We start from the raw sequence: 13,127 nt of genomic DNA, 5'->3' as shown, positions 1-13,127 counted from the left end.
GCCCAGGTCTTGAAGAGGACCCCGAGGATGTAAAGCACGAGATACACCACTTATCTCAAGCTTCTTGAGCCACCAGCCAAGGTCAGTCATCATGGAGTGAGGAGGATGCCTTGTGATAACCTTGTTATTGTGAAAGGAAGATGCAAAGTTTGAAAGGGAGGGGAGACAGGAAGTCTGTCCATGTAAACGAAGGCAATGTGGCAGAGGGAGCCATGAATTTTTTCGACGTCGAGGAGGTGGCAAGCTCGGCCCTTGAAGTCACACAAAAAATGCTGGACGTGTTCATGAAACTTCAACCGCTTCTCCCCAGGTAGACTCACAAGTTTGCTAGGGATGTCCCAGCAGAAGCCGATAAAGGTTGTAATGAAAAGGAAATGATCATCACCCTTTTCATCATGCCAAAGGACGCCCAAAGGGTGAATACACCATAGCATTTCTGCACAGTCATAATCATAGGAAAAATCATCGTCATGGAACACACCTGTTGGGGAAGGGATATGGAAGACTTTGAGGTCATCTTTGTACTTTGGGACTGGAAAAACCCCCCTCCGCCTGCCAGATATTGACAATGGTGTTGGCAATCATGCCAGCATTGCTGCTGGCACAAGTGGCACCAAAGGGGTGTGCATGATCAATCAGGAATTGACCAGAGAGGCCCTGGACAACAAGCCATTAGTGTTCACAGGTCCAGTCTACAGGACTGAAAATATACATAGGACTGAACTGGACTGAACCACAGTCCGGTCTTTTTCCAGTTGCAGTTGCCCACATTTGTGGTCAGTCCAGTTGCCAGTTGCCATGTTTTTGTAAATATTAAAAACTGAAAAAGACCAGTTGCAACTGGTCTTTCATCCCATCATGTATTGGACCTTACTCGCACACATTTTTACTTAATTTTCGGTCCCTCAATCATCAAAAACAGTCAAGAATTGGTTGAGATATGGCCAAAAACATTTTTATACGCAATTTGAATGTATATCCTTTCCGTTTTTTTCCATATCTCAGTCAAATCTTCACGGAATTGCTTAAATTTTTAATCAGTCTATGGAGAATTAAAATATTTATCTATGTATGCTATGTATGTGAGGTAATATTTAGTTTCTGTGGTGTAATAAATTTTACAACAAAAGACTGGTCCACAACTGGTCTGGACTGGTCTTTTTCGCATTGTGGACCAATTAGGACTGGTCTAAAGCAGACCGGTTGCGATCCCTTGATATCTGGATTGGTCTAGACCAGTTGCAGTTGCCAGTTGCATCGTTTTGAGGTAAAAAACTGGACTTAACTGGACTTTAAAACACTACAAGCCATGGCTTGTGAGAGGGCAAAACAGGACAGGTACAGTGGAATTTAGCAATGTCCAAGGTACATGCCTGGGTCCCAGGAGGAGCCAGAGCAATCTGTGGTAGCATGGGTGAGCATGAAGTAAGTGGGATGAGGGACCCAAAAAGAGGAGGAGAGCAACTGTAAGATAAAGGAGCAAGTATGAAGAGAAGGAGAAGAACCATAGCAAAAGGATGCCATGGGGTATAGCCATGGAAACAAGACAGCAGTAAAAGATAGATGGAACAGCAACAATGGGTAGAAAGGGCCAGGAGGGGCAAGAGGAGGGGCAAGAAGTCCCAGAAGAATGTGACGAACACAGCATGTGTTCAACCACAAAGAGCCAGCAGCGCAAGAGATACAAGAACAAGTGTCCGAGATAACACATTAAGATGCAAATATCTCAAGCTGCATGCACATAGTGTTTGAAAGTCTGGTTTGGTCTGGTTTTTTGATGCCCAGGGGCATTAACCATAACCGTAACCAGTCTGCCTTTTCCCCAGATATCAAAAAACCAGACTGAACTGCAAAACGACTGCAGACCGTGGTTTTTTGCAGTCTATAGACTGGTTTTGGTCTGCATCAGTTTTAACCGGTTTATGACCAGTCTTTAGGTCAATATTTTAAAATTATAAATTGGTAAATTTATTAACATTTCTATTAGCTTCAAAACGAGCCCAAGGACGTTAAATTCCGTTAGTAGTTGGTGCTTCTATAAAATAAGTCTGGTACATCTATTATTCCCAAAAGTAATTTACATTTTAATTCATATCTCTCTCGTTTTTTGACCAAATCGTACATTCTTGGGTGCGTTTTAAAGGGTATTTAAGGGGCCACAAAAGACCAGTCCAAACCGGTTAAGACCGGTTCATGTTAACCGGTTTCTTTGCAGTCTTTACATCTCAAAAATAAAAGACCGAACCACAGGTCCAGTCTTTTGCAGTCTTGGTCCGGTCTGGTTATGGTCTTTTTCCAGTCACAAGACTGGACTTCCAAATACTACATGCACAGCAAAGAAGAAAACACCCTACACACAAAACACAAAAGGGTGCACAACAAGAAGCAGAGAAAATGTGGGGAAAGAAATTGAGAAAGGAAGACTCACAATTTTGGCAACCTTTGTCGCAAGGTCAAAACACGTTGGAAAATCCTCCTTTTGAATGTGGGAATTGATGGAAGGGTGTAATTTTGAACCCTTGGAAAGGTGCCTGCAAATCCGGATTTTGTTGGGCATGCCAGGTTGCTGGGGGTTGGACGTTGACCACAAGTGGAGAAGAAAAGAAGGGGCCATGGAGAATGAGTTCCACCTCCTTACGAGAGAAGGGGCCTGACATCCTGCCAGCAAGAAGTCCCTTTTGGAGGTAGTCCTGTATGTCACACATATAAGAGTGAGTAGAAGGGTTATTAGGCAGAATAACTGTCTCTGTCAAGGCAGGCATGTGTCCGAGAGGGAAGCCATGCCTCAATTTTTCTGTAAGGAGGGGATAGGCCAAAGAGAGACTGTGTTTTTGAAGAAGAAAGTGGAAGGCCTTGACATTGTAAGGATGTGGAATACACTCAAAGATGGAGGAGTGTTGAGTGGTGGAAAGTGCAAGGGGAAAACGAGGAATGATGGAATGCGAAAAGTCGGTGTAAGAGAGAGAGGGGGGGGACACAACAGTGAGGAAATTTTCAGAGAGGTTTGACACAACAAGTCCAGGAGAGGGCATGATGTGATTTGCTGCCACAAAAGGAACAGAGGTGGAGGCAGTCATCACTATGGACGGAAGCACACTGAGAGGTGGTGTCAGGGCCTCAAATGTTCCAATTGATACAGAGGACCTGGTTGTCAGGCGTGGTGAGACCAAAACCTGGGTTACATTTGGCCCAAACAACCTTTCCATCAGCAAATTTTGCAGGAGTGGTGGACTTGAGGTGAAAGAAGACGGTGTGCCCCTTATATGTGCAGATAAGGCAGACAGCCAAGGGGGAAGACTTGCCGCTGCCTAAGGGAAAGGGCTGGGAGGAGGACTGTGAGGAAGAAAGGCCTTGTGGTGGAACCCTCTGGGAAAAGGTGGCACTGCCTCAATAAGGCGGGCCAGGCCACGCAACTGCCGGTTGTGAGGAATTCACAAATTCTTGAAATTCCTTGCAAAGCTTATGGCTTTCTTCAGTCAGGCCCAGAGCCTTGTCATAGTCCGTCATGCTAAATTTGAGGTGACAACTACAGTGGTCCTGTCGGAACTTGAGTTCCATGACTTTCCACGCATTGTGCAACTCATCTCTCTTGTTTAGCATGTTAAAAGAGTTAAAATGTTTCTTGAACCAGGTAGCATGTTCACCTTCACTACCCAGCTTGTCCCTCGAGATCTGAAAATTCCACATATTCACAGCAGCCTCGGACCATTGGCTGCAGGTGAGAGTGAGCTCCTTTCCAAAATGGTTAGAAAGCTTGTCTATATATAAGATGTAAGTCCCCTTGGTTTCCCCAGGCACAGGGTTTGATTTGACGGTGGGAAGTGTTGATGCCTCATCAACCAAGGGCTGTAGATTCCAAGTCAAAAAGAAAGGGAGTGGAACTGCCACACAAAGTTCAGTATCATATAGGGACTGTGGGAATTCAATAGAAATGGGTTCCCCAACCACTCTCTCAACATGGTTGGAACCATCCATACAACGCCTCTTTGAAATCCTGGCATCTTCTACCAGAGTGTCGTCATCCTTCTGTTTCTTTTCATCCTTATCTTTCAATTCTTCATTGGCAAGATGCTTTGTGAGGCTGTTGTAAACAAAATCACGAACAGAAGCAAAGAAGGAAGGGACCCTCAATCGGGCGAGATCTTCAGGATCAATTGTGATCAACAAAGCAGCTTCTGATCCCAGGTGAGGATGGGCAGTAGGGTCTAGAGTGTTGTTCAACATCTTGGCAGATCTGGTGTTGTTTTCAGCCTTAATTGTCTTATTTCTTTGTAGGATATTGGAAAGAGAGAGATTCTTCAATAGTTGAATAATTGCAGAGGAGGTGTGAGTGCGAGGAACACAAGGCTGCAGGTTCTGGGTGCCTTGGGCACTGGGGGCAATGGGCTGCACATTTTGGGTGGGATCAGTCAATGTGTTGGTCATTGCAGAAAATGCGAGGAATGTCAATGAGGAGTGAAAGAAGTTCGAAATTTTTTGGGAAGATGACTGACAAGTGATTTCTTAGTGTCAGAACCAGATCCAAAAGGTGGGGGAAACACTCCCAGTAATGTAGACATGTATTAGTATGTACGTGTATGTGAGATGTCTGGTTCTGATGCAGATGTTATCTTATCCTAAGATGAGTTTGCCATCATACCTCAGGCTTACTCATCACGGAATTGGCTACAAGACAAATTAAAGGATTACATAATACACATCAATGATCAAGAACACATCAAAAGCATACTGACTATGCAAGATCACATCCCATAACACCAAATATCCTGTGGCACCCTCATATACCTACAGAAGAGGTTACTTTCTTACCTCTAATGTCCCAAAATCTGAAAGCATGAAGGTTGACAGGGAAAGACTCTGTGGAGGTCACATGGAGAGGGTGCCATTGAAGAGGACATGAAGCCAAAGCCCAAGGGGGTCTGTGAGCTGATTAAGGTTGTTGCTAGGTTTCTTGCTCCAGGATATAAGGGAAATAGCAGGACAGGTACTTTCTGGGATGGACACCAACATGCAAACTGCAGGAGAGAACTTATGAGTCAGACAACAACAATGTCTGCATTAGATTTTGATATACTATATGTTACATGTTTCATACACAACTCTACAGGGTAGAATGCCTGAAATACCTTGAACTTTCATTTCAAAGTGGATGCAAGCGTGATTTGCCAGTTTTGAAGTGGCTGTGCACTGACTAAGCAGCACAACCATTTAGAGATGGTGCTAGTGTTTAAATGTCTGGTCCATAGGACTGAAAAAAACCTGTGGACCGAACTGAACTGGACCATGGACCAGTCCTTTTTTTGGTTGCAGTTGCCCAAATTTGGGGTTGGTCTGGTTGCTGGTTGCCTCATTTCAAAAATCTTTTAAAACCATTCAAAGACCAGTTTAAATTGGTTGCAACTGGTTAAATGGTCACATGCATTACTTAGCCTTGTAACCACGTTTATTACCTTTAATTGGGTTTTTGGTTCATCAAAAACGGTTAAGAACTGAGAAAGATATAACCAAATCCATTTTGGCACAAATACTTGTTTGTGCAACTTGTACCAGAATGACTTCAATTCTAACTCACTCAAACTTTCATCATTTTGCTTGATTCAATTTTTGGATATTGACATTTTAAGTATGAAAATATACTCACCATTTATCAATATATGGTATGCATCAAATAATTTACAGTTGCCACATTACATTTTGCCCCAGTCTATAGGAGATGTAATTTGGTTTCAGTCATAGCTATGTCAAACCTTCATTAAACTTCTTAAGAATTGGTGGAATGATGGGTATTTATATGTTTTACTATGATATATAACCAGTTTATGTTTTAGAGTAATAATAATTGAGATACAAATGGTTTATATTGGTATGACAAATTTTACGCAAAAAAACCGGTCTGAATCAGTTTGAATGCGGTCCATGGACCACAAAAGACCAGTCCTAGGTGGTCCGGTTCGGTTCCCTCAATATCTGGGTTGGTCCTAGACCAGTTGCGGTCCATGGTTGCCTGTTTTCAGGGCAAAAAACCAGACTGAACTGGACCTGCAAACACTAGATGGTGCACCTCTCCAGAAGGAGAAATGGTGACAGTGGTCACGTGCACAAATTCAAATGGCATACAAGACATGGTTTTTATTTTCTTGGCTTTCCCATTCCTTACTCCACAGACCTTTCCTTTCAACCTGGTGTTATGCCACCAGTGGTAGCTTTTACAGTTTGGGGAGTGCTAGTCTGCAGTACTTTACAGTGCCCCACCTATTCCTGCAGGAATCCAGTCATTCCACAAGAATTCCACTGGAATAGGACTGGAATCCGCAGTCCTTCCAAGCTGGCAGGATTTCAGCTAACTGGAATGAAAAAATTAGCAGGGCTGCCTACTAAATTTCATTCCACCGGAATGACTGGATTCCTGCAGGAATAGGGGAGGCACTGATAAGACCTCCCTGTGAATGGGAATGTGTTCCCCTGAGTTCTGAACAGGTGAAAGGGATTCTCAATGAAGTTTCTTTGCTCATACAAGTATGGTTGATAATTTAAAAATTCTAATAACTGGCATTGCACCATCTTACCAAGGAAATCATACAGAGTGCCGTACACCAGTCACACACTGTTTGTAAGCTGCACTTGGATTTCGGAAAAGAAAGACACCCCCTGAGGATAGTGACAACTCTGATCTTGAGGACCTTCCTTCCCTTGTAGATTAAATATTTCAAACACAAATTCCAGTCTTTTGTGCACATCACAGTGACCATGCGTACAAAAGTTCGTTACTTATCTAACTATCCTGCCTTATTTAGTAAATGGTGACCAAGTCACAGTCAATTTGACTTGACTTTTGACTTCTTTTGACTTGTCATGACTAGCATTGATTAGTCAATGACTGGCACATCACTGGGCATGTGGGAGTTGAAGCGTGGATTTGGCCAAGCATCAAGGCTCTGAGGGTCAAAGGTAGGGGAAGGAGAAGGTACTGCTGGGAAAAGTGGCACATCACCAGCACCAGTCATTGACAAAGGAGGTTGGGTAAGTGAGGGAGAGGCAGGGCAAGAGCTACTCAGTTGAGCAAGGATGGGGTTTGGGCATGTAGGTGTGGATGAAGAAAGGGCACTGGTATGGGTCCTGGAACCACAGCCACCCTTGGTGATACAATGCTTGCAACAGAAACAGCACCTGCAATCAAGCACAATATGTGACTGCCCACATCTGCTTATTGGGCAGAGAGGCTTTCCTGTAGGGGTGCTAGTCATGAATACACTTCCTCCGATAGCTTGTGGTGTGGCAGGGAAAGATGCAGTGGACCTGGAAGCCTGTGATGGCAGAGGCAATGAAGGCACTGGTGCAGTAGTGGAAGGTGGGGACAACAGTGATTTTGAATATGTGGCAGGGAGGAATCCAGAATGCCTGTGACGGTGCAGGAAATGAAGGTGTTGTGGTAACAGAGGGTGAGGACAATGGGAATTTTGAATACCCCTTCTTCCAGCAGAATGTGTTGCATCTCTTGCCTTTGGAATTGGGGCCTTGGCACTAATTGTTTATCATTAGCATCATGAACAAGATGTAATATCATTGAACTTACTATGGTGATGGGACAACCTTTATTACTGTTGGGCCCTAGTGTTTGGAAGTCCAGTCTCAGGACTGGAAAAAGACTGTAACCAGACTGGACCAAGACTGCAAAAAACTGGACCTGTGGTCCAGTCTTTTCATTTTTGAGAAGTAAAGACTGCAAAAAGACCAGTCCAAGTGAACCAGTCTTTTGTAGCCCACTAAATACCCTACAAAACGCACCCAAGGACGTATTAATTGGTCCAAAACTGACAAAGATATAGTTGAAGATGTAAAATATTGTTGAAAATAGTAGATGTACCAGACTTTTTTTATAGAAGCACCAATTCGTAAGGGAATTTAACGTTCTTGGGCTATTTTTAAAGCTAAGAAAAATGTTAATAGATTTACCAATTCATAATTCTAAAATATTGGTTGAAAGACCGGTCTTAAACCGGTTAAAACCAAAGAAGACCAAGACCAGTCTATAGACCACAAAAAACCACAGTCTGCGGTCTTTTTGCAGTCCGGTTCAGTCTTTTGACTTCTGGGAAAAAGGCAGACCAGTTGCGGTTACAGTCTAAGCCCTGGGGCATCAAAAAACCAGACCAGACCAGACTTTTAAACATTACCAGTGTTGGCATCACTTTGACACAGCTTGTAAGGGGTGAATCGACCACACTTGCAGGTTATACTGTCCAAAGGATCCATATCTACTAAAGAGAAGAGCGACTAGGTTGGATGGTGAAAATTGGGCTACATTTTGAAGGAATGTCAGGTAGCAATAGTAATGTTTGTGGAGAGGAGACTTAGCAAGCATAAGCTCAAGCTGGAGAGGATGGTTGTTGGCAGCAATGATGAAGGTAGATGGAGTTTGACATACCTGAAGAGCAGTGGGATGTACCCTTAGACGGTGTTGTTGAATGTCGATGGCAAAGGAAGGTGTGATGAATCAACGAAAGGCACACTGACAGCCAGCAGTGATGGAAAATGCCAGACAGCCAGACACCAGACACCAGACAGCCAGACACCAGACACCAGACAGCCAGACACCAGACACCAGACACCAGACAGCCAGCTTTTCCAAATTCGAGATTTTCTGCTCAATGCAAAGAAGTCAAATTCAAACCCTGAGCTTCACAAATATATTGCAATAAACTCTACCAGTGGCCCAGCCCTCATCATCAGGAAAGCAACTAATTAGCAGTCATTACACTGATCAAAACCAAGCAATGCTCTATAATATCCCTTTTCCACCTGAAAATATTTCAGTTGCAGGACCAAGAGAATAATATCTCAGGGCAGACACACATGCTGGATACCCAACAGAAAAATAAAAAATCTACACAGGATGGATAACACTAAAATACACTGATCCACTTGCCAAAACCAAAATTGTGAAAGCAATCATGTGCCTTCAGATGAGATCTTTTTTTTTATGGTGTGCCAGAGATGTTACATTTTTCTAAAGTGTAATGTGTTACAAGTGTAGTATAATCTTTAAAAATGAGTGGGAAATTTGAGCTAGCGTGTCACAGATGTAAAACTACTTATTACAAGCCACAGATAAATTGTATCCATTTAAGTTCTTTGAAATCAAACCAGATGAAGGTCAACCTATGGAGAAATTCTAATTTCAAAATTTATTTCTGAATCCCCTGTGATAGTCCATAGTCTAAAACATGCAGCAAGGAAATGTTGGAAGTGTGAAAAAAAAGGATGTGGAGGTTGAATTAACAAGGATCAGTGCACAAATTTCTGTGGTTCATGGGTTCAAAACAATGTGAAGGAAAGGATAGCAGACACCCCTCTTATCCTTGTGAATTTCTTTTGAGTGTTGAGAATGCTACCAAATCTACATAGTTTGATTTTTCACCATCAGAAGTATCATGAAAGAGTGGTATAACAATCAATGTATTTTGTGGTAATTTTCTGGAATTTTTACCAAGAGAAAAGTTACCAGGAAATCCCTCCTTTTTCTCTTTTTCTCTTTCCTTTTTGGGAACTTTTCTCTCTTTCCTTTTATACTCACAACCATGGTAACCGGGCCACACACAAGGGGCAAACTGCATTTGTTGCCTGGTGAAGAGGTAATAAAAAGGAGATAAATATGTTAAATACTCAATTCCACATTGGTGTTAAAAATGTATAAATAGAAAAGATTCATTGTTCATTCAACTTTGCAGCCACAAAAAGGTCATATCATGTATGTTAAATATTTATTGGTAGTTTGTTAGAGCAGGAATGACTGAGAAACAAAAGAAATTCTTGCAAGAAAAGGAAGATAAAGAAAGACCCTATTTTACCTGGGCAACAATGGTGAAGCAACTATTTAATGTCATTGAAAGGTCTTTCTTGGCACTGTAAAAAGCAATCAAGGAAATTAAATTTAACCCTCTTAAACAAAGGGACCCTGAGATAATTTTAATTCTTTGTTTCTGTTCCCTCAGGCCAGAAAGATCTTTCAATGTCATTAAATAGTTGCCTCATTGTTGTTGCAAAGGTAAAACAGGGTCTTTCTTTATCTTCCTTTCCCAGCAAGATTTCTTTTGTTTTTCAGTTATTCCTGCACTAACAAACTACCAATAAATATTTGACATACACATCATCACCTTTTTGTGGCTGCAAAGTTGAGATAACAATGAATCTTTTTTATTTGAACATTTTTCACATTAATGTGAGATTAACTATTTAACATAATTATCTCCTTTTTATTACCTCTTCACCAGGCAACAAATGGGGGTGGGCAATGTCACATCAATGTTTGGTGCATGATGTCACACTGTGTGACCAAAACCATCCAAAATGCTGACCCACAGATGTCCAAGCTGTTTTCGGGCATTCAGACACCTTCTGCCACAAAATTTTTGATACAATAAAATACTAGAACATACAAAGGCGTAATATAAGCTATTGTGGCATTTAAAAATACAGAAAATAGCTAAAGATCCTCCCAGTCAGGATGCTGATCATTGATATCCAAGGTCACCACCACTTGACCCTCCTGCCCCTCCTCCTCATCATCTGTGCTCTCCTCATTATCAATGTCATCTAAACCATCAAATTCCTCACCAGACTCTGTTGTATTTTGTCTACTATCAGTGGTGGGACCAGCATTTCTGTCCATATTTCCAGGAACCCAAGTACCATCAAGCTTCTCCTGAATATCCTGTTTTAGTGCTTCTCTAATAAGTCCAACCTTAGCTTTGGACTTAAGCTTTCCAGTGTTGGGTCCTTTAGCTGCCTTGAAGGCATCTAGTTGATCATGGAGTGTTTTTCCTTTCAGGCCATCAACTTTGGATAGATCAAATATTAGTTCAATATTTGATACTCTCACCGCCTTTTCTGCAGTCTTTTCTTGCCTTTTCTGTTGTTTCTCTTTTCTCAGCTGTATCTTTTTCTCTGCAGCTGTTATCAATTCTTTCTTTCTTTTTGCCTCTTCCCCTGATGAATCTCTGGCCAGTTTGTGGATGTATTTATGGTCTGGGTCAGTAAAAAAATTGTTCATGAAAGCTTCTGTCTTGTTTTTTTCAAACATTGCCAATGCATTGTAATGTAGCAGTGTTAACTGGGGCTGCCAGCACATAAGGACTCTGAAGGAGCCAAGTGCCCCTTCGTTTACATCATTTGTTGCAGGCATCCAAGCCAGATCCTTCTCTTCCACAGTGGCCTCATCAATTAATCCACCTGGAACAAATTCAGATGTAAATCTTTTCCATATGACCAGTGCACCTCTGAAAAATGCAACAAGTAATGTTTCCAAGTGAGGAAAAGAGGGTTTTATTTCATTTACTACATCAATAACCTTCTTTGAATGCCATTCCTTTCCATCAGCAGTTCCCATTTCATAAGTAGCATTATTTCCAAGAAGAAATGATGGATCTTCAATTATCCTCTTCATAAATGATGCCACTTTATGGTGTAGAGGTCCTAAATCAAGCATATTAACATTTGGGTCAGATCATATAGCCTTGGGGAATGGATGTGAGACTGCTTGTGCATACAAAGCCAGAACAGCCATTTCTGTTTTGGGGGCAGAACAATGCAAGGCAGTCTATAAGTTCTCTTCCATTTTACTAAATCTCATAACCTCTTTCTTCTCCTTGACATATGTTAAGAAATCAATAAATTTATCAAGATGCAAAAGCAAGGCTGCTGAAGCTTCACAGTATGATTGAAATCAATTCCCACCTTCTTTTTCCACCAAAAATGAAATGTGTTATGATGGCCTTTCTTGTCATTTTTATTGTTCAAGATTGCCCCTGCCAACTGTGCAGCCTTTATTGCACCCCGATCTGTCTTCTCAAAGGCTCGAGCTTCAGCCTCAGTCTGAGCATCCTCTGCAGAAGCAATGTCCTTTATCACAGCAGCATTATCTCGATTAGGAAGTAAGGCAGGACAAGGAATGTTAAGCACTGCATAACATTTTACAAGTTCTGCATAACCTCCTTGAACTATATTGAGATCCTTGTGGCAACCACAGCCCACTCAAATGAACAACTTCAAAATTCTTTTTTCTAGTGCAGAGTTCTCATGCAATGCAGTTTCTAGTTCTTTCTGAGACTCATCATAGAGCTTTTCATAGTTAAACTTGTTAGCAGGTGAAGCCTCTCTGGCAGCTGCCAGGTTTGCCTTCTGAGAAGAGGAACATCTAGGGGCCATCCTCTCAAGAAGTTATGAAGCCCAAAAACTCAGAAGTAAAGCACTAAAGCCCAGATTGCAGTCCCAAAGATATGGATCAGCCAAAACTATGATGAGACAGCTGGAATCAACCCAGAGACCACCAGGTCAACACTGGTCTTGCAATAACAAAGTATGGTATATATCTTCAAGTTATTGAAAGATTTGAATGCTGAGAGACCTACAAATCAGAATTGGGAGCTAGGTCAACTGAAGATCTGTCAAATCAGACCCTAGTAGACTACCAATAGTCAGAATACTTACATATGGGAAGCAATATGCAAGAGATTTACTGTCAGATGTGAGGAGATGGGATGGAGTGTGTGTTGAGGAAGAGAAAGGACTCTGAGGAGGTTTATGTAATATACTGTGACCCAATTGGTGGCTGTGCACCGCATTTTTGGGTGGTTTTCCAAAGGTTGAAGTAGACTGGCTCAGCCACACATTATTGGGGTGTGGCTCAATAACAAAATATTCATATAAAATTAATTTGAACAACTTGTTCTTGATAGAATCATTTTTTTTGGTCTCAAACTCTCAAAACTGTGAAATGCGGCCCCCTTTTGAGTCCTGAGTAAGAGGGGAAAAAGTGGGAATGATTTGGTTGCAAGGCTCTAATATTATAGTGAATTTTAGAAAAAGAATTTCATCACCAAACTGATTTGTGGAGGAATGGCATGATGAAGAAGTTTGAGCCATCAATTTGGATGGATTTGGCAGGGGATTTGGCAGTTCCGGGATTCTGGGCACACATAAAATTTATTACATGCTTGTACATGAAAGATTTACCCTAAGAAGGAACAAAGCACACTGCCATCAAGGAATCCGGATGTTGTAGAAGAAATGGCAGATGTGGGAGGACCCCTGAAATCTCACCTAGATGCCTGATCCTTGGTGGTGAAAAA

General features: G+C 41.9%; 2 protein-coding genes across 2 annotated transcripts; both read right to left on the bottom strand.

Annotated features, from left to right (window-relative positions):
- Positions 1–6,866: 6,866 nt before the first annotated feature.
- LACBIDRAFT_328467 (uncharacterized protein) lies at positions 6,867–7,961 on the bottom strand (the record flags this gene model as incomplete). The annotated part of the gene is made up of 5 exons (XM_001882436.1): positions 6,867–7,167; positions 7,253–7,521; positions 7,574–7,635; positions 7,786–7,811; positions 7,954–7,961. The coding sequence occupies 5 exons, from the start codon at positions 7,959–7,961 to the stop codon at positions 6,867–6,869; spliced, it is 666 nt and encodes a 221-aa protein (XP_001882471.1).
- Positions 7,962–10,483: 2,522 nt separating this feature from the next.
- LACBIDRAFT_299590 (uncharacterized protein) lies at positions 10,484–11,443 on the bottom strand (the record flags this gene model as incomplete). Its single annotated transcript, XM_001882435.1, has 1 exon — positions 10,484–11,443. The coding sequence occupies one exon, from the start codon at positions 11,441–11,443 to the stop codon at positions 10,484–10,486; it is 960 nt and encodes a 319-aa protein (XP_001882470.1).
- Between the last annotated feature and the right edge of the window lie 1,684 nt (positions 11,444–13,127).

This window comes from Laccaria bicolor, genomic scaffold (assembly GCF_000143565.1).
Source record: "Laccaria bicolor S238N-H82 LACBIscaffold_17 genomic scaffold, whole genome shotgun sequence".
NCBI lineage: Eukaryota > Fungi > Basidiomycota > Agaricomycetes > Agaricales > Hydnangiaceae > Laccaria > Laccaria bicolor.
This window is presented reverse-complemented; position numbering and strand designations above follow the sequence as displayed.